The sequence below is a fragment of the Equus caballus genome, chromosome 4 (genome assembly GCF_041296265.1).
Source record: "Equus caballus isolate H_3958 breed thoroughbred chromosome 4, TB-T2T, whole genome shotgun sequence".
In the NCBI taxonomy this organism is placed as follows: Eukaryota; Metazoa; Chordata; class Mammalia; order Perissodactyla; family Equidae; genus Equus; species Equus caballus.
In genome coordinates this window covers 62,427,188-62,452,842 of record NC_091687.1, presented here as the reverse complement: position 1 = coordinate 62,452,842, position 25,655 = coordinate 62,427,188, and the positions used below count along the sequence as shown (strand labels likewise).

The 25,655-nt window shown below is 53.2% G+C and overlaps 3 protein-coding genes and 2 long non-coding RNA genes across 18 annotated transcripts in view; 3 read left to right on the top strand and 2 right to left on the bottom strand.

Annotated features, from left to right (window-relative positions):
• Nucleotides 1-1,900, bottom strand: part of EVX1 (even-skipped homeobox 1) — a 44,456-nt gene extending 42,556 nt beyond the window's left edge. For 3 of the 13 annotated variants that reach the window (XR_011437890.1, XR_011437893.1, XM_070264716.1), the window contains exons 1-3: nucleotides 1,821-1,900; nucleotides 917-1,034; nucleotides 502-567 (exon numbers count right to left, since the gene is read on the bottom strand). The gene's annotated coding sequence lies outside the window, so the exon portion shown is untranslated. Of the gene's footprint in view, nucleotides 1-501; nucleotides 568-872; nucleotides 1,663-1,755 lie in introns of those variants that run through there. The other 10 variants (XR_011437891.1, XR_011437894.1, XM_070264719.1 and 7 more) reach the window with 6 other exon arrangements.
• Nucleotides 1,838-7,557, top strand: HOXA13 (homeobox A13). Of its 2 annotated transcripts, XR_002807489.2 has the most exons (3): nucleotides 2,093-3,144; nucleotides 3,848-4,408; nucleotides 7,423-7,557. XR_002807489.2 is itself a non-coding variant. In XM_023639422.2 (2 exons), exons 1-2 carry the CDS (start codon nucleotides 2,226-2,228, stop codon nucleotides 4,090-4,092), a joined length of 1,164 nt encoding a protein of 387 aa, XP_023495190.2. In that variant the 5' UTR covers nucleotides 1,838-2,225; the 3' UTR covers nucleotides 4,093-5,379. The 2 variants fall into 2 exon arrangements, 1 of the variants encoding a protein (XP_023495190.2); XM_023639422.2 differs by lacking the exon at nucleotides 7,423-7,557 and having other exon boundaries at nucleotides 1,838-3,144; nucleotides 3,848-5,379.
• Nucleotides 7,558-9,975: 2,418 nt separating this feature from the next.
• LOC138923780 (uncharacterized) lies at nucleotides 9,976-11,484 on the top strand. Its single transcript, XR_011437902.1, has 3 exons — nucleotides 9,976-10,478; nucleotides 10,661-10,737; nucleotides 11,309-11,484. It is a non-coding gene; the product is annotated as an uncharacterized lncRNA (long non-coding RNA).
• A 1,626-nt stretch (nucleotides 11,485-13,110) lies between these two features.
• On the bottom strand, nucleotides 13,111-16,989 carry LOC106783067 (uncharacterized). Its single transcript, XR_011437899.1, has 2 exons — nucleotides 16,728-16,989; nucleotides 13,111-13,830 (listed from the first exon to the last, which is right to left on the bottom strand). It is a non-coding gene; the product is annotated as an uncharacterized lncRNA (long non-coding RNA).
• Nucleotides 16,990-17,057: 68 nt separating this feature from the next.
• HOXA11 (homeobox A11) lies at nucleotides 17,058-20,817 on the top strand. The gene is made up of 2 exons (XM_023639423.2): nucleotides 17,058-17,919; nucleotides 19,318-20,817. The coding sequence occupies exons 1-2, from the start codon at nucleotides 17,199-17,201 to the stop codon at nucleotides 19,548-19,550; spliced, it is 954 nt and encodes a 317-aa protein (XP_023495191.1). The 5' UTR covers nucleotides 17,058-17,198; the 3' UTR covers nucleotides 19,551-20,817.
• The last annotated feature ends 4,838 nt before the right edge of the window (nucleotides 20,818-25,655 follow it).

Below are 25,655 nucleotides of genomic sequence, written 5' to 3'. Positions count from 1 at the left end.
GCAGCAAAAAATGCTGGGTAACCAAACGGAGCCAGAAACAGGAATTCCAAAGGAAAAAGGAGTCAAGAACGAGGGGAGGTGGGCGGTGGGCCTTTCGCAGCTGCCTGGGTCTCCAGGCTTGCATGGCAGTTCTCACGCTGGCTAGACTGCAACTTTCAACTTGACCTTGGCCTCCAGCCGCGTCTGACCCGTATGTAAAACAGGCTTCGAGTCCTCAGGAACTGGGGTCTCGAGCACTACCCTGTCTCTTTGTCACCGTGAGTTTTACAATGCCACTTGGAAGAAGGAAGGGGGGTGAACGGGCCGGAAAGGAACACAAAAATCAGATCTCTACAGAGGCTGGTTCCTTAGTCTGCAAATGGCCAGTCAGGGAGGAGGTAAACTGGGAGCAAATCAATATTTACCCGGATCTACTAAAAAGGCAGGAGGGAAAGGGCACACTGGGTATGCATATGATGGTGGTTGGGGGGGTCAAAGAAGGTTTTATTTGGCAACACTTACATTGGTCCGGGCAAACCCACGAACAGGACAGATAAAAACTGGAACCCAGCCTCATTGGTCCCGACCCTGCAGGAAGACCAGGAGCCTTAGAGAGTAGACGGCACAGGGGGTAGGGGCTGGGGATATTTGCAATGCGCTGAGCTTAGGGCTGAGTCTGCAAGCTGGGACCAGAGGGCAGGTCCAAGCCTGGATGCTCACTAGTCCACTTAGGGTAGAAGGGAGTCCAGAGCTCTCCCCAACCCTGATGTTTCTGTGGAGTGCACCCACTTTCACTTTGAGTGCCTGCTCCCCTTCTAGGCATCCGACCAGCTCACAGCCTCCACAACTAGAAATGCAAGCATGTGGCCCCAAAGTGACAGGACCCCCCTCACCAAAACATGGCGGCTGCTTGGCTCTTTCAGCACCAACAACCCACCGTGCTCTCAGGAAAGGGTCGCATTTCCCAGGCACAGAGGAAAGGCGTCTCAGGCTGGTTCTTGGAGGGAAGAGGACGGGGCACCCTCTGCAGGCTGGAGACAGGGCTCTTCCCAATCCTACTTGGGAAGAAGGCATGAAGTGGCCCCAAAGAGCTCCTTTCTCCTGTCCCAAAATGGAGTGAAATAGGGAGCGTCCGGGTGCCCAGAGAGTCAGCTCCTGCCCAGGTTCTATGAAGCCCCGTTAGGCCCCAGAAGGGGGGCTCAGAGTCCCAGCCGGCACCCAGCTGGGGCCTGTCCCTCTTAAACTCCTTCCAGGACAAACCAGACCAGCAGGAGATGTGGGAGCACCGGAGAACGATGTGCACAGATCCCTCTCTCCATCTCAAAGTCTAGAGGAGGAAGGGTTGTTACTGGGGCAGAGTGAGGAACAGTCTGTATAAGTAAGTGTGAGTGTATGCTCAAGGTACACTTCAGTGTGTGTGTGCGTGTGTCAGCGTGGGTGTGGTGATGGGTCGTTCTGAGCCTACGGGCCTAAGTAAGGTCTATGAAACACTGTGGACAGGGAAGGGGAGGGAGCTCCTAACTGCAGTCCAAGCTTTCTAGTGGAACGTCCTGGGATCCATGAACCAGGCGCATCAGCAAATGCCCCGCCACTGTTCCCCTGGAAAGAGCCAAATCGCGACGCTGTCGAACCCGAAAGAGCTAGTGTCCGTGCTGGGGTCTCTCTGCAGAAAGACGTGCAAATACCTGGAAAGAAAACATTGCCGGAGGCCCCAAGAAATACCCGGCCTGGACTACGCCTAGCTACTATCCCATCCCCAGCCCCTCGCAGATTTACCTGACCTGTGCCCACCGCCTCAGGTCGCAACCCAACAGCGCGCCCCAGTCCCCTCCCCGCCTTACGTTGCTCTGGGCCTCACTGGCATAGGAGAAGGGAAGGAGAGCTGCGAGGAGGCCGCCCTTCTCTCCATACCCCACCCGCCCGGTCCTCCGCCCCCACCCGCCCGGTCCCCCGCCTCTCCCCTGGGTGAATGGTGCGCGGCGGCGCGGCGGGCGCTGGCGCTGGGGACGGCGCGGGCGGCGGCGGGGACAGCGGGTGCACAGCGCGGAGCCCGGGTTGGAGCCGCCCGCTTTGCATACGCCGTGGGCGGAGCGGGGGGGCCGGGCCAATGGGCGGCCGCCTGGCGCGACCCCGCGGGGCGCGATCCGCCCCCCTCGCTCGGGCCCCGGCCCCGCGCCGCGCGCTCTTCACTTCTTGGGGGCTTTTTAAAACAGCGCCACTGGGGTCTTCTCCATGCGGCTCGGGCTATGACAGCCTCCGTGCTCCTCCACCCCCGCTGGATCGAGCCCACCGTCATGTTTCTCTACGACAACGGCGGCGGCCTGGTGGCCGACGAGCTCAACAAGAACATGGAAGGGGCGGCGGCGGCGGCGGCAGCGGCGGCGGCGGCCGCGGCGGCCGGGGCCGGGGGCGGGGGCTTCCCCCACCCTGCGGCCGCAGCCGCGGGGGGCAACTTCTCCGTGGCGGCGGCGGCCGCGGCGGCCGCGGCAGCCGCGGCCAACCAGTGCCGAAACCTGATGGCGCACCCGGCGCCCCTGGCGCCCGGCGCCGCCGCTGCCTACAGCAGCGCGCCCGGGGAGGCGCCCCCGTCGGCCGCCGCCGCCGCGGCCGCCGCCGCCGCCGCGGCTGCAGCGGCCGCGGCGGCGTCGTCCTCGGGAGGGCCCGGCCCGGCGGGCCCGGCGGGCGCCGAGGCCGCCAAGCAGTGCAGTCCCTGCTCGGCGGCGGCGCAGAGCTCGTCGGGGCCCGCGGCGCTGCCCTACGGCTATTTCGGCAGCGGCTACTACCCGTGCGCCCGCATGGGCCCGCACCCCAACGCTATCAAGTCGTGCGCGCAGCCTGCCTCGGCTGCCGCCGCCGCCTTCGCGGACAAGTACATGGATACCGCCGGCCCCGCGGCCGAGGAGTTCAGCTCCCGCGCTAAGGAGTTCGCCTTCTACCACCAGGGCTACGCGCCCGGGCCTTACCACCACCATCAGCCCGTGCCTGGCTACCTGGATATGCCGGTGGTGCCCGGCCTCGGGGGCCCCGGCGAGTCGCGCCACGAGCCCCTGGGTCTTCCCATGGAAAGCTACCAGCCCTGGGCGCTGCCCAACGGCTGGAACGGCCAAATGTACTGCCCCAAAGAGCAGGCGCAGCCTCCCCACCTCTGGAAGTCCACTCTGCCCGGTAAATGTCGCCCCCTTCTCAGCCTCAATCCTCTGGCTCTGCTCCAGCTTCTCCTCCCCTCGCTCCTGGGTCACTCTGGTGCCCCTCTGCTCTCTTCCTGGCCTGCCCAAGCGACACTGCACCCCTGGGAGCCCGAACCCCGCTGGCTGGCACTGCCGTCACTGTCCTTGAGTTAGGCTGGCTCCTGGCTGTCCCTGGGTGAGGGATAACTGGGAAGAATCTTGTGGGGACCCTGGCTGGCTTCCTTCTCCCTCTGCGCCCCGCCCTCGCTAGCCCTTGACATCGACTTAAGGATGGGAAATTGACCTGGAAACGGTTTAGCAAATTGCCCATATTCTTTCTCTCAAAAATGGCTTCACTGTAGAAGCATCAAGTGTTGAGGCTTGGGGTATACGGAAAGGAGCCGGGCATTGAAGTGTTGTCCCTTGAGCTAGGCGCTAAGGTGAGCCACTGGGCCAAGCGATCAAGCATCGAACCCGGAGCGCTGTGCGGGCAGGACGGCCCGGCTGGGGTGGTCATTGGAGCCCTGGGCGATTTCATTTCAGTGAAGAGCTCACCACCCGCCCCACTGACCGTCCAGGTTTGGGCAGAAGGCCGGATTGTACCGCACGCTGCAAAGGGCAGCCGGGCGCTCCAAGGCGGGCGGCTCAGATCGCGCCTGGGTCTGATCTGTGTGTAACTTGCTTTCTTCCCTATCTTCCAGACGTGGTCTCTCATCCCTCAGACGCCAGCTCCTACAGGCGAGGAAGAAAGAAGCGCGTCCCTTACACCAAGGTGCAATTAAAAGAACTCGAACGGGAATACGCTACAAACAAATTCATTACCAAGGACAAACGGAGGCGGATATCAGCAACGACGAACCTCTCCGAGAGGCAGGTTACAATCTGGTTCCAGAACAGGAGGGTCAAAGAGAAAAAAGTCATCAACAAACTGAAGACCACTAGTTAATGGATTAAAAGTAGAGCAAGAGGGCAACTTGAAGAAATGCTTCAGGACTCATTGCTGTGCCAGATAATGGTTATAATACTTAATAATAATTGAAGAATGGGAAAGAGCAAGAGAGAGACTGGCATTTTACTTTTCTAAAGGGGATCTCTTTCTCCTTGGTGGAATCTACAACTTTTTTAAAACTTTACTCTAAGAAATGGTAAAGACTGCCAGTTCTCCCGCCAACCCCACCAGACCGTTAAATGACAAACTCTAGAGTCAAACGTCAACCCCCAAATACACAATTTCAGATAAGTTACGCATTTACTGAAATCTTGTAAGTATTTATGTGACCATTGTATTCTAGGACACTGTGGTATATGGTAGTAATCCGAAAGTTGGTTACAAAAGCAAGAGGCTGTTGAAAACATCTGCTTGTCCTTGGGTCGCTATCGCCATCCCCCTTTGCATGTTAAGTGACTGCTCAGGTAAATCTTGGTGAAATTCCTGCCGTTGTTGTATATTCTGCAAAACATGTCATGTATAGATTTAGAGGGGAAAAGAGAAGAAGGTACTGAAATGATGATCTTGGACTATTTACTAGGAAGGGAGAGAAGGAGAGAAAGCTCTTCCGATGATCATTTGTCTTGGTAGTTAACACAACCAGCTGAGCTTTTGAGCTACAAGGGAACCCCAGGTTGGGACTGTCCTTCCGATAATAATTTCTAATTGCTTACAACAAGCATATTTTGTAGCATTTGGACAATATTTTCTGCTTCAATATCATTTGCTTTCCAAAGGATTTGATATCTTTTTGAAAAATATTTAACACATCAGATGATTCGCAGAATTCACTTTATGTCAGATCTCCTAAGACGTCCCACACCAATATGGTGTATTTGGTTTGAACACAATTAATTTTTCACTTAAATTGGTATTTCCCAATATTTACTAGACATTTTGCTGAGGAAATAATTTTCCTTTTTTATTTTTTAGAAAGCTCAGAACAGAAATCCATTCCCCCAAACATCTAGATGTTTACAGTCTATATTTCGATCTATTAAGGGGTTAGTATTTTTCCTTGTTTCTTGTGTTATGAGACCACATTAGAAAGTTTAGGGATTCATCTTCACAGCACATTTTTAATCAAGCAGTTATTTCAACCAGCACATTCATTTTGTTCATATTCACTATAAAATGCTATCTTGTAAATAAAGACATTCAGCACACTGTGAAAATGTATTTGTGCACCTGCTTTTCAAGTATTTCTACTAAAAATAATCATTAAAAAAAAGCTTTAGACCTGTAGATAGTGATATAGTGGTATTCTGTTAATAAAATAGTCACTGCCATTAAAATATGAAGAAAATACTCATTATTTTCCTGTGATAAATGTGCACTGCACAGAAAGAAAAGGAGCAGATTTGTCCTATACAAACCAAGGACCATTCTTTTCTATTATTATTCAGCTTTTTTTTTCCTACAAATTTTCTAAAGAAAGGGAGAAATCCCTCAAAACTAAACTCCTAAAAATTTAGATAAGTGTTCACGAAGGTTAAAGTGTCAGATATTCTGAAAGGGAGAAAAAAGAGAGGAGGAAGAGATAATATAAATTCCCAGGATCCCTGTGGAAAATGAAAACCAGTTGTTTAGTATCAGCGATGCCCAGGCTGCCATATTTTAAAATCTGCTGTTGGGTCTGCATGTGTCTGAGAGGGCAGGTTTTGATATTTGTTGAAATGACAGGACTAGGAAGGCCTTAAACCTTGACCTTGACGAAAAAAGACAATTTGTGACCTTGACTTTTGACAGCTCATGAATTGGCCTCGGCTGGATTAGTAGATCAAGGGCGCCACCTGGCGTTGACAAGCTTCCTTGTAATTCTTCAGCTTCAAGGGAATCAAAAGGTCTTACCTCTTTGACTCCTTGCTTTAGAGATTTAGTACTCATTTCTTTGGCTCCAGATGGAGCGAATTTGAATATACGTAAGTTATACATGTGCCTGTATATATGTGAATATATATCATATATGTGTATACATTTGCATAGCAGTGCTTGTTTGTCCTTGTATATATATATGTAGAATCTGTACAGATATAGTATCATTAATTACTGATGGCCTGAGATGTTGTAATTTAAGGTGATTTCTAGAGTTGAGGTACAAAATGTGCTTTACATGATGAAATTTTGCTCCTTTTCTTTAATTGCCAAATTTGATTTGTCTTCACAGTGGCTTGCTCTGCATCAGATTTCTGCAGATCTGCTTTAAAGCTATACATTTCTGTTACAGTCTAAGAGGAGTTCTTAAATAACCATTCTTTCCTGGCCCTCACCCTCCCAGGTGGTCTCCCATCCTAATTAGAGCTATAGGGGAGTCTATACGGCAAATTAAAAGTTTCAGATGCCTTGCTAACTCTAGAGTTCTAGAGTTACATTTCAGAAATTCAAAGAAACTCACCTCTTAAGAGGTCAGTATGGAGAACTTAAAGATCTCATATCTACAAAATAACCATAATATCGATGCAGAAGGAGAGTTATCCTGGATAGCTCAGAGCTGGGTGCAGCTCCAGGGTTGTGCAATCTAATATTGGTGCTTGGGAAGCTGCCATTGATTTGTGGAAGAAATATATACATTTAATAGTAACAATGACCATCAAAACTATGAAAATAATAAGTACTATATCTACTACTTATTGCTCCCTAACAATACATCAGGTGCTGCGTTTAGAGTCCTAAGTAATACGTATGTATGTTTACATATTTAATATACATGTAGAGTAGGGTAATGTGTTTTTCTCAAATCCACACTATGCACATATGTATTGAAATGTTGGTGGAAGCAGGAGTCTTAGGATGAAGAATTTTGAGGTGAGGTTAATTTTATCTTTACATTAGAGAGAAGTAATTGTGAACCAAAGAACTGTATGCATCATTTTATGGAAAATAATCCTGGTTGGTTACAAACCTGGCTGATGGAAACCTCTCCGACCTGAAGACTTAGAGCTTCTTTATAGATGGAGAATCTTAGAAAGAATCTCCAAAGCTGTCTCAAAAACAGCATGGTCTTGAAATATACATCTGGAATGGTCTTGTCAAATGCAATCAAATTTTGCTGCTCTGAGGATTTTCACTCCACTTGTGGAAACAAATGAAAATGATGCTTCAGATCAACCTCCCCACATCTTGTTCCACAACACTCCATTTTTAAATGAGCAGCCATCAAACCAAAGTAACAACTTGCTCCTAAAATGCTTAAAGTGGTGGAAAATCCCCTCAAAGCTGGATCAAACTGTGTGTTTACGAACAGCTCCAAAGGGGACTCTTCTGTTGACGGGGGATATTTTTCTTTAGATGTAAGAAATATTCTGAGCCTCGGGCCTAGGAAGGAGGCCAACAGCAGCTCTGCAGCCGAAATACCGCCCCTTTCACAAGCCATCGCCACTGCAGGAACCCTGGGTAAAGTAGTAGTTTTCTTTTTTCTCTCTTCAGTTTTTGAAACTAATGGCAAGATATTTCAGAGGCTTTTTTTTCCTGTTCTAAAATGATTGTTGATAATGTCAATCTTACCTAACTCCCATCTTATTTAAATTCCCTTGGATCTACCAGATAACCTGAAGTAAGCATGGTTTATGATGGCTCTCTAATGCCCAAATAGCTATTATTAGTCTAAACCTTTAGAAAAAAGACATCAAGGAGGACGCCAGCCACTGTATAGGAATAATGACACCAGACACTGGAATAGTGTTTTTGAATAGCTGATTCAAGTATTTGTTTTTCCTAAAAGGAAAACTCTTTCTGAATAAGAAATTGTAAGTATGGAAACAAATAGATACCTTTTTCATGTATTAAATTAGCAAAGATTTTGAATGCTGTAATGGCCTGTCATGGTGCCATTAAAAAAAATTGTAAATATGGGACTTTAAAAAAAAACCCTACTTTTTCCATCTGCTCTTAATACTGTCAAATTTACTAAGATATTTTAAGTGGATGATTGTAAAATGTCACTTTGCATTTGACTACTATTTACGCCTCATGCAGAGCTGAAGCCATCCGTTTAAAATTGTGTGCTTTTTTGAAAACAGAAAAAGAAAAATTTTTAAAGAAAGAGGGAAAAGAAAATTATTTTTTAAAATTCAACCTGAGATGTTTTCTTAAAAATTCACGAGGCAGTGAAATTCAGCTGAGGGTGAGACATATGTGTGCTGGTAGTTAATGACACGGATTTCACCGTATAATATATATGCAGATTACACCCTGCTGAGTGCGTTGGGAGGGTTGGGTGAAGATGCGGCGCCTCGATTCCTCTCTTCGAATTCCCGAGTTTCGGAGCGGAGACGGAGGCTGCCCCAGGCTGCTAAGCCCCAGACCCGGTGGGTTCAGAGGCGCCCTTCCGGATTTGAGGACCTTTACCGAGGAGACGCTTGGGGCTTGCTGATTTATGCGCATTCCTTTAAAGTTGATCGAATGCGTGTCAGCAGCCCAAGACCTGGAGAATCAGAGAAATGTGCAGCGAGTTGCTCACATCCCATTTTTCATAAGCAAAGATGTAGCGTTATCCAAGGGGCCCAGGGAGATTTATGCCTAGGTTTTAGGACCGGCACACCATAATTATGTTTTCATCTGCTAGGCCGCCGGGTAAATAACAGCCTGCTTCCTTTTTTATGAAAATACCCGCTTTCTGATCGGCTGCTTCAATCCTTGGGCATCTGCTTAGCGCCGACGAACGCCTGAAAGGTGTTGGCTGTTTTTAATTTGATTTTAAAGGGAAGAAAAAAGACGCTGGCACAGAAAAACGCCTTCGTGAAAGCAGCCAAGGCCTGGCCACAGTTGATTTCATTTCTGCCCGGCTCCGTCGCGCGGCTGAAGAGCTGGATCCACCCGGCAGAAATCATTACCTCGGCGTGCCAGCTGTTCAAGCCTCTGCGGGCGGGCGCGCGGCGGCGCGGGGCTCGCCCCAGGGGCCGGGTGTGGACAGGCTGGAGGAGCGCTGCCGTGGACGCGGGGCCGCCTGGTGTCGCGCGCCGCAGAGCCGCAGGCGAGGCTCAAGATCTGCACGCTTCCAAAGGAACCCTCTACTCAAAATGGAGGCTCCAACCCTTACAGAGCCGGCCTCGCTCGGATGGTTTGTGGGCCGGAGGGGGCGTGCAGCAGGACGTTAGGCCGAGGTCACGGCACCGGCCCCCCGGCCCGCGCCAGGCGGCCTCTGCAGGGCCGGGTACCCGCGCCGCCAGTCTCCCCGCAGCTGCGGGCTGACGTCACCGTCGCCCAAGCGGGCCTTCGCGGGCCTCCCTAGGCGTTATTTGATGAGGACAAGCCGATTCAAACGAATGTTTTGTGCGGGTGCCCCCTTCTCCGCCCCGCCCCTCCTTCCCCAAGAGAATAATCGGGTATTTAATCTCTCCCGGTCTTAATTCTTGGCAGCGTGGAAGGTGGTTTGCAACGGGAAATAAAACCTGACAGGAGCATTTTCTCTAAAAGGGGTTCTGAGACGGGCTGAAAAGAAACCGTGTTTTTCTCTACCAAATACTTCCGCTTTCTGAGCCCCGGGCTGAGGGGTGCGGTGAGATCCGAGGGAGTGCAGAGGGATCTGGGCACGCAGGGCCACCGTGGGGACCCGAGCCGCCAGATCCGGGCGCCCCTGGCTGCCCCGGGCCTCCGCCTGGGCCGGTGAGCAGCCTAGCGCCTCTCTGCGTCCCGCGCCTCTGCGGCGCTCCGCTCGGCTGAAGGCCTGGCGTCGCCCGCAGCCCGGGGCCAGGACCCGGCGCACGCGAAGTTGGCACGGGCAGGGGCCCGGTTGGCACCCAGAGTGGTACCCCGGCGCTGGCTGAGGGCGGCTAGGGTCAGGCGAGAGAAGAGGGCGCTGAGAAGGGCCTTTGACCGCTTGGCTCTAGCTCTGAGCCTTTTGGCCCAGAGGAGTTGGGGACAAGAGCTGCAGAGGAGGTGGTGAGAGCACTGCTGGGGGCTTTGTTCAGGCTGCGGGTCTGCGGACACTGCGCGAAATGGAGGGGGGAATCGGGGTGAGCAGCGCAGCATGCGTGGGTTGTCCGGGCTGCTATTGGGTGGGAGAGGCCGGAGACAGCAGAATGCCCCTCCAGGCAGCTCAGCGAGCGCCCTCCCCTCGCTCCGCAAAGGTCAAGTCCTTGGCGCCGTGGCCGCCTCCCTGGTCAGTGCCGGTCGCGGTGGCGGCCGCAGGAAGGCGCAGGACACCCAACCGGCCGGCTACAAGCGGGTTCCGATAGCCTGGGCTTGCGGACTGGAGGCAGGGGTTCTTTCTCAGTTTCCAACTCCGTCGGCCCCAGCCCTATTGAAAAGGAGTTCCCGCAGCCGAGGGTGGCCTAGAGGATGTCTCCAGCGAGTCCTGGAAGAGCAAGGTCCAGGAGACTTCGGAGCCGTGGAGGCCTAGACCGGTGAGAGGTAGAGCCTGCGAGCTCCAGAAAGGGTGGTGGCTGGACTGGAGTTCTGGGCTCCGCTAGAAACAAGGGACCAGGCAGGGCCGGACGGGCCAGGAATAGGATAGGGGAGCAAGGACCCTGCTGGGGGCCTCTCTTGAGGTCCCTGAGTCCAGGTCTGCTCCCTCAATGCATGGCAGGTCTTTGGCAAGACCTTTGATGTCCTCCTTCTCCTGCTTACAATCTGGCCCAAGAAGAGAGGTGCATTCTGCCAAAGGTAAAAATCCCTGACTCTCTCGTGCCCCAAGAACCCCCTCACTGTGCTCTGGAGGGATGGGAGCCCCTTCCCTCTGCCCATAGCCTGCCTGCAGCAGGTCACCACATGAGGCCCAGTGGTCAACAAATAGCTTAAGCCCGTCTGCCCCTGAGCTTATTGCTCCAGGTGAATCAAAGAGGCCCAGCAAATGATTGCATCTTGTTTTTCACAGAAGACAGAAAAGCTAGGCTTTATCCCTAGGGCTGCACCGGTGGAGCAGTGCTTTGAGGAGACACTAGCTGGAGGGATTCCCCGTGCGTGGGTCCCATCACAGAACTCCCTGGCAGGGTGTGTGAGGGAGACTCCTAGAGCAGGGCTGGACCGGCTGGGGCTCACTCTTCTCAAGTCTGGAATGTGAGCCATGGATCACCGATGAGCAGAAACAAACGGAGGAGCCTGGGGAGCTGCCCTAGAGGCGGCTGGAGCTTGGGGCATGGGGCCTTCCTCTGAGCCACAGCTGCGGGAACCCAGACCCTGAGGGCCAGAGCTGGCCTTCTGGTTGGGCTGCCCTCTTTTGTCCTCTTTATTGCAGACACACTTGGCTGGGGAAACCCGTTTGCGCCGAAGTCACAGGGAGAATGGAAGGCAGATGCTGAGAACCAGGGCTTTGCCCTTCAAGGTTCCCCCCACCCCATTTGTCCCCCCTCGATAGGGAAAAAATTCTTCTTTAATGAGTCCACAACAATAACAATAAAAGTAGTTCTCAAAGGAAGTAACTCTCTTTTTCCCATTGGTTTGGAACCCACTAAACTAAATAGTAACCAGATTGTTTGGGTGTCTGAGCCCCTCAGCTGAGCCCTGTGCCCTACCCCTCAGGGGCCAGGGGAAGGATGTGGACTTCTTCAGCTATTTAGGGATCTTGGAGGATTGAAACTTTGAGTCAGATGATAACCAACCGTAAGGTCAAGTTCAAGGCATTACCTGTTTCTATGTTTTAGGAAAAGGTAGAGGAGCTTGTGGGCAAGGCAGGTGCCTTGCCAAGCCAAGGGGATAAATGAACCCCTGGCTCCACCTGCTAGTGATGGGGGGAAGGGGCGGTCTCCTGATATTTCATCGAAGCCTCAGCACCGCCTCCAGACAGTGCCTGGAAGTATGATAGATTGGCTATGATCTGCTGATAGTTTCCTGAGAACAAATACTGGGACATCTCCTGGGCCTTCCCAGAAAACCCATTTCCGAGGCTCACCATGGAAGACAGATGCACCTCCAAGACACTTCCTCCTTGGAAGGGGATGGCTCCCAAAGAAAACCCTGGCTTCCAACCCCAGGAAGGGCTTGGTGGCTCTTTCCACCCTGAGCCCCCCAGTTGGCTCTTGATCGTCCTCTGTGTAGCTTTCTAGAAACAGGTATGACATTTAGGGACAGAGGAAGGTAAGAGCTCAGACCAGCAAGAAGAGGCAAAAAAATTGGTTCCCTAAGGGGTCCACAGGTAAACAACTGTAGATCTTTGGGAGTGAGGTTCAGTCTGTCAAGTAGGTCTGACTCCTCCCAGGCCAGCTGCCATCCAGGATTGCCAGGCCTAGAAAAGCAGGAGCTGAGTCCCAAGAAGAGGAGGAAGTGTTGGTGAGAGAGAGAGGGAGAGAAAAAGAGTGTGTCAGGGCCTTGGAGTGGAGTATTCAGAAGGAGGTGCGAGGCCCAGTTCAGATCCCTGCTGGAGGCCTGAATTGGGGGAGAGTCAGGCACCTAACAGCACCCCTTCTCTGTGTTTGAGTACTGGGTGCCCTCCATTGGCACCTCAGCTCTTGCTCAGCCTAGCAGAGGCATCAGAAGAGGCAGGCAGCCGCAGAAGGGGAGACGTGGCTGGAAAGAGGCTGGGCGAGAGAGACAGGCAAGCAGGAGCTGCAGGGAGACAGGAGCGGCCCGGGAGGGAATGCGGTGGGCGGGCAGCCTGGTGTTGGCATTCACACTATGGGCTACACACTAAGCAGTCAAAGGGCTGCAAGTGCAGGCACTGGGGACATCGGATTCTCAGATTTCTGGACGATGAGCCGTTGCCGGCAACCTAGCCAGCCCCGACAGAGAGAAGAGTGCAGCCTGGCAGCAGGGCCACGGGGGCTGGGAACCCAGGAGTCTGGAGGTGCTCCCTGCCTACAGCTCTATCCTCCCTTGGAGTAAGCGGGTGTTAGGCTGCCTATCAAGTGACAGTCTTTCAGCTCGTGTCTCTCCAGTGACTCTGCTGGAAATGCCTCCAGCAAGACAACCTCATCGAAAAGGCTTCACTTTGCCCCCAGTGCGCACCGACCGCGCCAAGGCTACCCAGCCCGGACACCGCCAGCAGGCGCCCTGCGGCTGCTGCGCAGACCCCTCGACTGCAAGAAGAAGCGGAGGCGGCAGTGCTGGGCAGAGGCACCTGGACACACTTTATTGCGATATCCCGCCTGGGAAGGCGCATGGAGCGCAGGGCGCACGAATCCTCCTGCTAGGGCGCATTCAGTCCGCCTGAGGAGAGTCGGGAGGCGCTGCGGAACCCCCCAACCCCCACCCCACTTTTAGGGCCAAATCAAACTAAGCTTTGGAAAGGCTCGGTCTGCTTTGCTGAGCAAATCGCCTCGTTAGCCGTTTCCGCTTAACAAGGCTGGCGCGGGCGCCAGCCTTCTCCTCTCGGGGTGGCCATCTCCAAATGCTGCGCGCGGAGCGACGGGGCCAACCCTGCGAAAGCTGCCTAGACCTTGAAGTTTGGAAAAACAACAAGAGATTGAAACGGCTCCCTCCCTTCTCCGCAGACACACACGCACCGTCAGGCCGCCGCCACTTCCTGCCTTTGTTTTTCTTCCTCCAAAACATTTTTGGCCTCTTGCATTTGCTGCCGAGGGGCTCCGGGTTGACGATAAAAGGAAATACACGTTGATGTCTGTTTTCTGGAGATGGCCCTGCGCTTTGGAGCTCCTGAGAAAGAAGAGCTCATGGGAAACCAGTCGCCAGGGCCAATGTCACAGCCTTGCCCGTCTCAGCCTCTTCAAGAAATGCCACTCGGACTTGGCCTTCCAGGGCCGCCTTAGCCTCGCGTCGGGTCTTTCCCTGAGCTGGGTGGGCTCAGCTCGGCTGTTAGGCCTCCTGTAAAGCGGAAGAGTCAATTAGGCTCAGAGCAAAGTCAAAACCAAGGACCCGCAGCTCTGCCTCCCATGCTTCCCCAAGATTTTATCTGATCCTCAGAACTGCGCGCACCCCCGAACTACCCCCCTCCCCAACTTTCACACCGCCAGGGTATTCTGGGCAAGAGGGGCAGGAGACGACAAAGCTGGGAACAGTGCGCAGCCTTGGGGATCTGAGCACCCCCTCCTGTCCCTGCTGGGGAACTAAAAGCATTCGTCGCTCCAGGCGTTTTCCCTTCTGGCGTCGAGAGCCTTTTTTCCTTCCTTCATTTCCCGGCAGCGCCCCCACCCGCCCCCTTCTAGGCTGCAAGTCCCTCCCGGCACCCCGCTTCGGTACAGCCTTCCGAATTGTCTTGCCAGCCGCTCCCGGAGAGCCTTCCTCAGCCCCAGCCTTTCCTCGGGAATTCGCCTTTGTCTCCTGCAGACGCCCATGGGATCCAGACCTGCCGGCACCCTCTCGGCTTGGCCATCAAGAACATGGGAGGCATTGGCTATGCAGAACAGCGCACATCCCCATACCAACCTTTCTGCGGGGACCCCCTCTCCCTAGCACCAAGGGGAAACCCCGATCTAATTAGGAGAGGTGCAGCTGGGGGAGACGGCCTGGCGTCCCCCGCTGGCGGGCCACCGCAGCCGGTCTGCTCAGGCACAAGCTGAAGTTGACTGCCAAAACTGCTATAAAACCCCAGGTCTGTCTAGAACTGTTTTCGGCTCTCCTAGACGCCCCCGGGTTCAATTATAGTCTTAAAAGCCCTAATACAAGTGCAAGAATTTGTTTGCCTTCACCCAGGGGCGGGGCAAGCCCCGAAATGGTGGCGCCTTTGTTATAGCAAAGTGACTGAAACCCCTCATGCATTCCTTTTGTTGGAGGGTCGGGGTGGTGGGGACCGGGTGGGCTGCAGGGAGAGACTTTGGGAGAGCCAAAATCAAGGCAGGGAACGGGTCAAATACCGCTGTTCCAAACCTCTCCGTTTTCCCTTTTACATTCTGTCTCCAAGAAAGAGATGCTGTGGAGAAATAAATATTTTGCCTTGTTGTTTGCCACTTGAAATCGAGGTTTTTTCGCTGCAGGGCAATTCTGTAAGAGTGATTCCCAGCTTTAGGAGGTCTCAAGCTACCTTTCCCAAAAACTTTCCTCCTCCGACCCAGACCGTCTCACTCACACCGCTACTGCCCGCTGCACAAGCCACAGTGGACAAATATGTCAAGCTGAAGATGCACGAATAATTTCAAGTTCAACTCTCAGGGATTCAAGGGGCATGAAAGTTCTTGCAGCAAATCCTGAATAAAGAGTTCATTAAACCAATGTGTCCGAGGAGTTTGATTTGTGATAAGCAACCCTTGTAAAGAAGGGGGGTAGGAGCCACATAAACATTAATGCTAATAAATTAGTTTACTCCACTACAGAGTAATTACTCGATATTATTGATATTTACAGCGGGTATTCAAGTGCAATGGTGGCCCATCATTTGAAGAAAATACATAATGAGAATATTTCTTTTCCAGTGCAAAACATGATTAGATTTGTTATTGAGTCAGTTACAGTCAGCTCAGCAATAAATAAATAAATCGATGTTGACACTTAAATACCAAAGATCTTAGAGTTTATACTCTAAATCTCCCCAAGATATATAAATACCTTTGGCTATTTCCTGGATGGGGAAAGGGAAAAGGTTATCCTTTTTCATTTTTCGACTTTCCTTCAGCGACATCCAGCTTTTTCCAAGAAGATAGGTGTGGGGAGGTCTCAGGGCTGGGCCCCTCCCGCTCCTGGCCCTGCCTGGCTGCTCTATGCCCTTTTCTTTCACTTCTCCCAAACGTTGTTCATCCAATCCTGCAGGATGGCCAGCATTTTTCACCATCTCAATATTTTTCTTTCCTCTTCCCAACAAAGCTAGACTCATACTAGCTTCTATGGCCTCTGTCTCTATCTTTAGCTCAAACCTAGCCTTTTCAAGGCATCCTTGTCACCCAAGGTGCTAGAAGTTTGGGGAACACGTCTCTTTCTTTTGGCATTGTGTTCCTCCTGTGGGATGAGTAGCAAGAAAGGCGCCGGGCCTTCTGAGTTTCTGTCCTGCACATCCCTGCCTCTCACGCTTTCAGGGAAGGAGAGGAGGCTTGTTACCCCTTTCTCAGCCGGCTCCCTGGCCCTCTCCCCCTCCTGGCTGCCCCCACTCTCCCTACAGCTCTGGAGCTCCGCTAGCAGCCTGATGGGCCCCTGGAAGGTGCAGCGTACCCAGGAGAAGCCTCCTCGAATATCAGCGCCTCTAAAGCAGCCCAAGGCTCGCCTCAACTGCATGGTTTCCCGAGTCCTCAGCTCCAGACCAGGCGGGTGGGCGGACCAGTGCGCCGCGGCGCAGCCCCCGCGCCTCTGGCTCTCCGGAGCGACTCTGAACCCAGGCAGGCAGCGAGGAGGAGGGGGTTTCTACAAGGGCAGGGGGTGGGGTGAGGAGGCTGCCTGGGAGGATGAAGGGGAGGTGGATCCCGGGTAAGACGAAGGCCCTTCCGGGACCTGCGGATCCCTGACAAACCGCGGGGGAAGCCGCCCCGGTTGTTGGCGGTTTAGGGACGGAAGGCACTAAAGCGCTTCGGAAGTGACCATGAATGCGAGCGTGTAATCAAGCCACCGTGCAAATCGGGCAAGTCACGAGGCAGGCACATCCACGGCTGCGAACCCTGGCCCCGAAGGGGGTCCGGCCAGGGCAGGAGGCAGAGGTGGTTCCCAGAGCAAGCCTGTGGGAGGGGGACAGCGAAGAAGGTGCAAACGCTAGCCTCCAGGCGAATAGATTCCAAGACCACGCACGGGCCACCCAGCGACGAGCTCCCACCCAGTCACCCCCAGTCTGAGGCATCCCTCACCCGGGGAGTTGTGGGTGGCAGGAGTTGAGCTCTCTCACCGCCCTCGGCGCACTTGAGGGCCAGGATCGTGCAGCTGAGCCCAAGCGAGTGGCATGGGGGCGCACCCCAGCCTCGCCGCGCGCCGGGAGGCCCCCCAGCCAACATGAGTTACACCGGCGATTACGTGCTTTCGGTGAGAACACCGAGTGACGATCTGTTGCTTCCCCTGAGGTGGCTACAAAGAAAGGAAGCCGAGGAGTGAGGGAAAAAAAAAAAGGAAAGGGGAAAAAAAAAAAAAAGGCCCGGACTAGCTCGCAGCTTGTCAATTTCAACATCGGGTCACATGACCAGCACCTCCCTGCTAAGGATGGGGATAGATTTCCACGTCAGCTTACGTCTCCAAATTTCTACTTCACGGATCCGCTTCAAAGAGGCAGCTGCAGTGGAGAATCATGTTAAGCTCGGCTACTGCGGAGAGCCCAAGGTAGCCCAATGATGGATTTTGATGAGCGTGGTCCCTGCTCCTCTAACATGTATTTGCCAAGTTGTACTTACTACGTCTCGGGTCCAGATTTCTCCAGCCTCCCTTCTTTTCTGCCCCAGACCCCGTCTTCGCGCCCAATGACATACTCCTACTCTTCCAACCTGCCCCAGGTCCAACCCGTGCGGGAAGTGACCTTCAGAGAGTACGCCATTGAGCCCGCCACTAAATGGCACCCCCGCGGCAATCTGGCCCACTGCTACTCCGCGGAGGAGCTCGTGCACAGAGACTGCCTGCAGGCGCCCAGCGCGGCCGGCGTGCCTGGCGACGTGCTGGCCAAGAGCTCGGCCAACGTCTACCACCACCCCACCCCCGCCGTCTCGTCCAATTTCTATAGCACCGTGGGCAGGAACGGCGTCCTGCCACAGGCTTTCGACCAGTTTTTCGAGACGGCCTACGGCACCCCGGAAAACCTCGCCTCCTCCGACTACCCCGGGGACAAGAGCGCCGAGAAGGGGCCCCCGGCGGCCGCGGCGACCTCCGCGGCGGCGGCGGCGGCGGCAGCGGCCACGGGCACGCCGGCAACTTCAAGTTCGGACGGCGGCGGCGGCGGCGGCGGCTGCCGGGAGGCGGCGGCGGCGGCGGAGGAGAAGGAGCGGCGGCGGCGCCCGGAGAGCAGCAGCAGCCCCGAGTCGTCTTCCGGCCACACTGAGGACAAGGCCGGCGGCTCCAGTACGTATAAAGGCAGCGCCCTGCGCTTTATGAAAGGGGAGTTGGAAATCTAGCGCAGCACCGCTGTTAAATTTTTATATGCTGTTTTATAAGCATATAAGGTTTATGAAGGGCCTTTAGGTTTCCCCCAACAAAACTTTGTTATAAAAGGCGGGATCACGTGGCGAGTGCTGAAATTGGCCGTGAAATACCCACCGGCCAAGGCATGCCTGCAAAAAAAAAACAACTCCCTTTTTCCCTTTTTTCCCTTCTCGGCTCCCAAGCCCGGCAGCTCGACCTCGCTCGGGGCCAGCTCCGGGGCTAGGGAGCCGGAGGTGGGCGCCTGTAAATTCCCCCTGCAAGGGCTCCGGGAGCCTTTGATAGAGAGGTAATCTGGAGATTTTTATAAAAGCCATGTGTTGCGCAGGGACTCCAGCCCCGGCCGGCATTCAAAGGCATCGCTGTTTAACGACGGCGCTAGCAGCGTGTTTAACAGATAAAATAGCCCGCTTAGCTTGAGCAATATATTAAAAGAAACAAATTAACCCAAAGTTGGCCTTTTTGTCCAAAGGAAGCCATTTTCCTCTGGCGCGGTGGCAATTAAGTGCCGCCTTCTGTCCGACTGCATGTTACTCACAATTGTTATTCAATCTGTCAAAAGCGGGGTTTTTTTCTTTACCTCTTGTGGAGTTTTATTGAAAAGGGGAGCAAGTCAAGCTTGCCCGCAGCCTTGGGAAACCCCTCTTCCCTCCACCCTATCTAAAACAGCACTCCTGCCCTGCGGGGGGACCGGGACGGCTGTGTGGCCTTGGTGCTCAGCGAAGGCCCAGGGTAGGAGGCTTCCGCTGCCACCTCCTCACCTCGCGGAAGCCAAGAGGCTGGCCAGGGGGGCAGGAGCTGGTGGCCCGGACTCAGGCTGACAAAGACCCCGCAGCTGCCCCAGACGTTAACGCGGGCCGAGTCCTGACCGCAGCCGAGAAAGACCGGGGCTGGGGCCTCCTTTACCGCCTCGAGAAGCGGCTCCCAGGTGCTGGAAGGTGAAATGTCCGCGGGCGGCAGTTTGTTTAGTCTGGCCGGGCTGCAGGCAGCCGGCAACCCCCACTTGGCTGCTTTGAAAGCGGCTTCCGCGGCACAAACTCGCCTGTTGCTGTGAGGAGCCCTCCTTTCTGCTCTGGGGGCAGCCTGAGCAGCTTCCCTGGGGGCCTATCTAGGGAGCTGGCTTTTATCTGGGCCTGAGCCTCTGCCTGCAGCCTGTCCCAGGCCGGCTGTAGAAGCCTGAAGACGGGGCCTGGGGAGACCTTGATGGGGCTTGGGCAGGGCCTCCAGGCCCTGGGGCCAGCCCTTTTCCTCCACGGGGGCCTCTGGGATGAATTGCAGCCCCCACACCTGGCTCACTCCCAGCCTCTTTGCCCTCCACAGGTGGCCAACGCACCCGAAAAAAGCGCTGCCCCTACACCAAGTACCAGATCCGCGAGCTGGAGCGGGAGTTCTTCTTCAGCGTGTACATCAACAAAGAGAAGCGCCTGCAGCTGTCTCGCATGCTCAACCTCACCGACCGTCAAGTCAAAATCTGGTTTCAGAACAGGAGAATGAAGGAAAAAAAAATTAACAGAGACCGTTTACAGTACTACTCAGCCAACCCGCTCCTCTAAGGCTCTATCTAGCCAGCTGGAATTGGGTGGGGGGGCTTCATACACGTGAGATTATATGCAGATTTTGCCCTTGACAAGGTCAAGGCACACAGTGACTTCTGAAGAAAGGAGATGTGCAAGAGAGGAGAGGCTACACGGAGATAGCCTGGAAAGAGGTGGCCTGGGACTCTCTTGGGCATCTGTGGTTAAGATTCCTAACAGTAATTGGATTTGGAGAGCTGTGCATCTACTAGAATGAATGGTTTGGGACCCCTGGCGGTTCACTCTTGGAGACTGCGGAGCTTCGGGCTGGGTGTGGTCTCCATCAGGGACACAGCCCCCTGCCAGGCCCCCTGGAGATCAACTCCGGCCCAGGACCCTCCACATGGAGCCTGCCCATCCCCAGGACCCCTGCATCAAGAAGCTATGCGATCTCCAAACCCAGTTCAGCTTGGGGACAGGAGTAGGAGGAAGGGGCAGGATTCCTAGATGGCAGGAAGGGGGCTGCTTTCCAAAGCCAATGTGAAAGACGGCTGGAATAAGAGGTAGATATGATGTGGGAGAGGGCTGCTGATCCTTGAGGGAAGAAAAATCTACAATTCCAGGTGACAGTTGTGGCTCTCCACCTCTCCTAGCCACTCATCGCACTGTCCCAGGCCTGAGTTTCTAGCAGTCACCTCCTGCACCCCACCTAGTTTTTCCTACCCATGAAGGTCTTCGTCCTGGCCTGCCACTCAGGCCTAAAGCCTGGTGGCAGAGCAGAGCGTTCCCCGAGGTGGAAGACATCAAAAAGCCAAGAGACTTCACCCAGGCCGCTGGCCCCGAGATCTCTGCAGGAAATGCCTGTGGAGTGCAGCAGCTTGGCAAAATCTCCCCCACACTTAATTGAAGCTTGGATTTGCTCAGAGGAGCAGCAGGCCTGGCCAGCGGTCCCCAGCTATGAGGGGCTCGTGTCTCCCAAAACACCCGGTTCCGGCGCCGCACTCTGTCCTTCACCACCCCAGAACTGAGCTTGGAAGCTTCCGGCGACCTTCCAAGAGGTCGAGAGCAATTTGGAATTATTTTAAAAGATAAATATTATATTATATATATATTTCCCTGCAGGAACCAAAGCGAATTTTAAAAGATGCAATGTAGAGGGGAAAAAAGATGATGAAGAAAATATTTAAAGGCTGTATCTGTTTACAGTGTTCAACGGTTAAACTCACTCACTGCTAAGAATATTTGAATGTACGCTTCATACAGGGATGGTGTTCAAAAGACTTGTAAATAAAGGAACCATAACCTATTTTGTTTGAATACTTTTTTTTTTTTTTTTTTTTTGCCATTAGTTGATTTCCTTTGGGGTACTGGAGGAGGCAGGAAACGCGTTGGGAATGGTCTTTTTAATTTCTTGCAATGTTTAGAAAGTGTTAGGGGATGCTCTCAGGTAGTTCGGCCAGGGCCTGAGAACCTCAGCTGAGAAAGCCAGGCAGCCCCCCACACACACACACCCATTGAATCTCCTCTGCCTTCCTGTGTTAAGAAGTGTCTGGTGGCTCTGTTTGTAACGGGGGAGTTGGCCTGTCCTCCATTCTCACCCACCAAGTATGTCGCAGCATGTATACAGGCGACAGGGCACAAGGAAAATAAAGACGGTGGAAACTTGAGTATTGGGTCTTGGTGTGACATTCCTCTCCCTGTTTGCCTTTTACTGCCAAATGTCTGCCCCCTCATTACCCCCCCACCAGGAAAGGGGCAAGTTACCAGGCCCCTAAGGGGGTGGGGAGGTGACTGAGTCAGGATTTAACTCCACTAGAAGCCAGGCTTAGGAAGCTAGGGTGACTGGCCAGGTCCTTTTGGGAAGTGGGGTCCCCGGAATGGGTTATCTCCGGGACTGGAATACGAGGCTTCATCCTTTCAGACTGACCCCAGCCCTGGGAGAAAGCTTTGAAGCTTGAAGTGGCCAGTGGGTCTGATCCCAAGCTGGGCTTGCTCACCTCAGGACTAGGAGGCCTGAAGTGGAACCTCTCGGGTGCCCTGAGGATCCCTTCAGCAAGAGGGAGATGGGTTTGGGTACAAAGACAGCAGACTCTCAGGAGCCTCTAAGGGCGCTTTCTCATCAGCTCCCAGCGGAGGCTGCCTTTTCCCTTTGGGGAAAGAAAGATGCCGGTTTCCTCTTTGTTTCCTGCCTTTGAACTTCTGCCTTAAATTTGGACATCACCCATAACCTTGAGGGGCAGGGCAGTAAGGCCAGAGCCTTTTGTTGCCCACCCCACCCCCACTCACCCTCTTCCTAGCCACCCAGGCAGGGCCAGAGCGGCAGAGAGGATCAAATTTGGAGAGAGGCCCCAGACCCCCAGACCCGGCTTTGGCTTTGTTTATTTGTTTGTGTGTTTGTCTAACTGGTGCGACTGGGGAAATCGGGCTCAAAGGGGAGTGGGATAGACCCCGAGATGAATGTCTGGGTTGATAGACACACAGAGGTGAATGAGCACTCTCCTGGGGAGCAGGGAGGGGGTGGGCAGGGAAGCCTAGGGTTTAAGGAAAGACTTCCTTTGGTATGGTTAAAGATTAACCAAAGTCTCGCAAGTTGCTAGAGAGAGTCTAGCCAGGAGGCCTGTTAGCGGGGCGGGCAGCGAGCGGGCGCGGGTTTGATTTCTGAGCCCTATAAAAGCCCATCCTCCGATGGCTGTGACAATGTGGTCGTAAACCCGTCCGGAGCCGGCCCATTTGCATATTTGGAATGCGCCGCTATAAACCCGGCTGGGGTTTTGCAGCAATTTCTTAGATGTAAAAATGAGATCTCTTTAGCAGCGGGCTGGGCGCATTCTCTCTCTCTGTCTCTGCCTGGAGCCTGTTTCCTTCTCCCGGCTTGAGACTGAGTTCGGGCCCGGCCTAGGCGCTCAGCCGCCACGAGATGGCGCACTTCCGATCAATGTCAAAGCCGCTGGGGAGCGGGGAACCCCAGCGCGATTCTTGGCCTTTGTTCGCTTCTGATACTAAGAGCAGCACGTTACGTTATTTCACTTGTCCCGCTCCCCTTCGCATCAAAAAAAAAGGGAGGCTCACCTTCAGGAAGTGGTTGGTGGTGTAATTTAAAGCAACGCACCTTCTCTAGGCCTCGCAGGCGTCGCGGCGCGGAGAAGCCAGCTCTCCCTTGGCAGTGATTTCGGAAATGTGTCAAGGTAAGAGGCCACAAGTTTAGCAATTTCAGTCTGGCTGGGGCGGGAGTGGGGAGGTGGCCGATGTCTGAGCAGGGCTGGGGAAAGTGGCTGGGTTTGTGCGCTCCGGGGTGACGCTACAGGCGCTCAGCCCACACCCCACCCCCTCCCATCGCTCCCTAAGGTTGGAAAGCAGAGGCAGGCCTAAGTGGGAAGTCGACGGTTTTAGCTCCTTGCGCCAGCAATCACCCAAAGCGATCCTTCGAGTTTGTAGAAATATTCAGAATGAGATGAGCCAGAGATGGGGGGCATCCAAGCGAAAGGGTCCCGGGCTGTGCCGGGATAGGGGGGTGCGATGGGGATAAAAAAGAGATGGCGGGACTGGGGAAAACAAAGTTTCTACGCCAAACAACGAGGTGGTCAGCGACCCTGGCCGCTGGGATGGGCTTATTCCCTGGGGCAGACGTCCGGGTTGTCGCTGGTTTCCTACCAGGTGAGGTCTCTAGGTCTGCCAAGCAGCCTGGGGGAAACCTTTGTTTAGAAAAGAGCCAATTCGGAAAAGTCGCACTTGATTTTTCAGGCTGCCAGAGAAGTCTGTATTGTTTATTTGGAATGTACCGCTATAAACCTGGCTTGGGTTTTGAAGCAATTTCCTAGATGCAAAGATGAGATCTTTTGCATATTTTATAAATATGCAAAAACTGTATTGGTAAATACCTATACATTTTCAAAAGCTGGCACTGAGGATAAACTCTGATCGAACAATCTCTCCATCAGGGTGGTCATAAAACAAGTTTTAAATAATCATTTCACTTACATTTTCGGAGGCCAGATTCAAATTCCTCCTTTTCCTGTATTTAAATTTTTATTCTAATATGTTTTCATACGTTTCTTGAAATGGTTCTTTTATTTTCACAAATATACAATGCATAGGTGAGTGGGGGGAATCTGAGAGAAAGTAGGGGCTGCTTGCATGTGTGTGGTTTTTGCCTGTGAAAGTCACTAGTCTTTGTTGAGCAGGAGCTCCAAATACTGCCAGAAGAAGGCAACCACAGGAAGGCTTGGGTGCCCACACGGCACTCTCTGCAGCCGAGCCCTCTCTAAAATCCCAGAGCCACCTCTCGTTTCAAGGCCAGATGCAGTTTTGTTATGAACAAAACTAAGGACATTGCAATTTAGGGGGTGTGTGAAAAGGCCCGAACACTCTCCTCATCAGGAGAGAAGGGCTAGTTCAGTGGTTGGATTTAGAAAAAATTTTAAAGTGGGTTGTTGAGGGATATATTGCACCTGGTATTTGACTGCACACATCCAGTATCCCTGGAAATGCTGACATTCTTAAAGATGGACGAGAAAAGAACATCATTGCTTACCAAAAAAATTTCTAATTCGGCAGTAAATACGTGAATCAGAGGAGTCCAGAATTTTTGTTAAAGCCGGACACATGGAAGTAGTGTTTATTTCCCTCTGTGGGGCCGCAGCCCAACTCCATAGCCAGTCAGATAATTCTGAGCCCTGAAAGCATTGAGAGCGACCTTCAGATACAAATTGTTTACTGGCTATCTCAATCTCAATACCTCGTATTTTTAAAAAGAATTTTTTGGTGGTAGTTTATTATTTCTCATCATTTGCAAGGGTTTACTCAGGAGGACAAATCTGATGCCTGGTGAACCGCATTGTAATCTTCACCAAAGGGCTTATTCGACCTGCCTGGCATTTACTTTGGCTCCATAACCATGGGGGAGGGAAGAGTGTTATTACTCAGGTAGAAATGGGTGATATTTACTCCTAAATGGAACGTGGGCCCCGATGGCTGCCACAGAACTGCTCCACAGGCCTGGCTGAAGCAAGCAGGCACCGAGAGTTTTAAGTCAAAGGCAACCTGAGAACGGGAGAGAAATTCAGCAGCTGAGAGGGAGGGTGAAAGGGAGAGAAGGAAAGAAGGCAAATGGCAAGAGGGAGAGCGTGTGTCCAGAAGGTGAAGCCGACTAACGCTGTAACTGAATCGCTTTTCTTAATCTCCAGAAGGTGGGGAATCTCAGGAAAGCCAAGGTGATGGATAAATGGACTAGTCTATTGAGGAAGCTAACACCTCTGTGGGAGTGTGGAGTCTTGCTGGAAGCTCCAGGAGGGCTGAGGGCAGCCACGTTTAACGTGAGCTTCTGCTGCGTGGATATCTTCTCTCCGAACCAGCAGCAGCGCCAGGCCAGTCTGCGTCCCAGGCACACCCGCAGGCTCTGCGTTGGCTGTCGGCTCAGCAAGCCCCGGTGGGGGTGGGGTGGTGGTCCTGGGCCATAGAGGGGTTCCCACACACGCTTACACAGCTTTTTTAAAAGCAAAAAACAGCACAAACCAAACATTCCTTTTGGTCTATTACAAGGGGGAAAAGATGCTGGAGAAAAACATCCAGCTCTCCCCAAAGGGTGGTGAAGACCCAAGTGCCAATGCCACGGTCTGAGAGTCTGCAGCCGGCCTTCCACCTCTTCTACTCTGCAGCCGAAGCCGGGGCAGCCTTCTTGTAGCAGATGCAGTACCAAGGTGACTTTTGTAACCTTAGTTGGAGCACACCCGGTCTTGGATCCCATCCAGCCTAGAAGCCCATTTGGCCACCCTACAGGGCCCTGACCAGACAGGGCCTGAGCTGCCTACAATGAGACACCCTGCTTGTCTTACCAGTCAAATTGGCCAGGTCGCTGAATTTCCAGAGTTCTGCAATATTCTGGAGGGCCCATGGAGAAGCCTTTGAGGGGGTCTGTGAACTCCTTGAAAACGATGGGTCAAATTGTGGGAATGTACAGATGTGCGTTTCTCACAGGATAAGAGTCAGAACTTGGCCTTAGATTTTCCAAAGGGGACTTCACTTCCAAAAAGGTTAAAAAAGACAAGTTTAGATCATTGTCTTTCTCTTTATTTTATTAGCCTCCACTATCTCAAGCATTCTCACCTATGGCCACTGGTCCTTCCCAACCTGCGGCCTGGGAAGCTG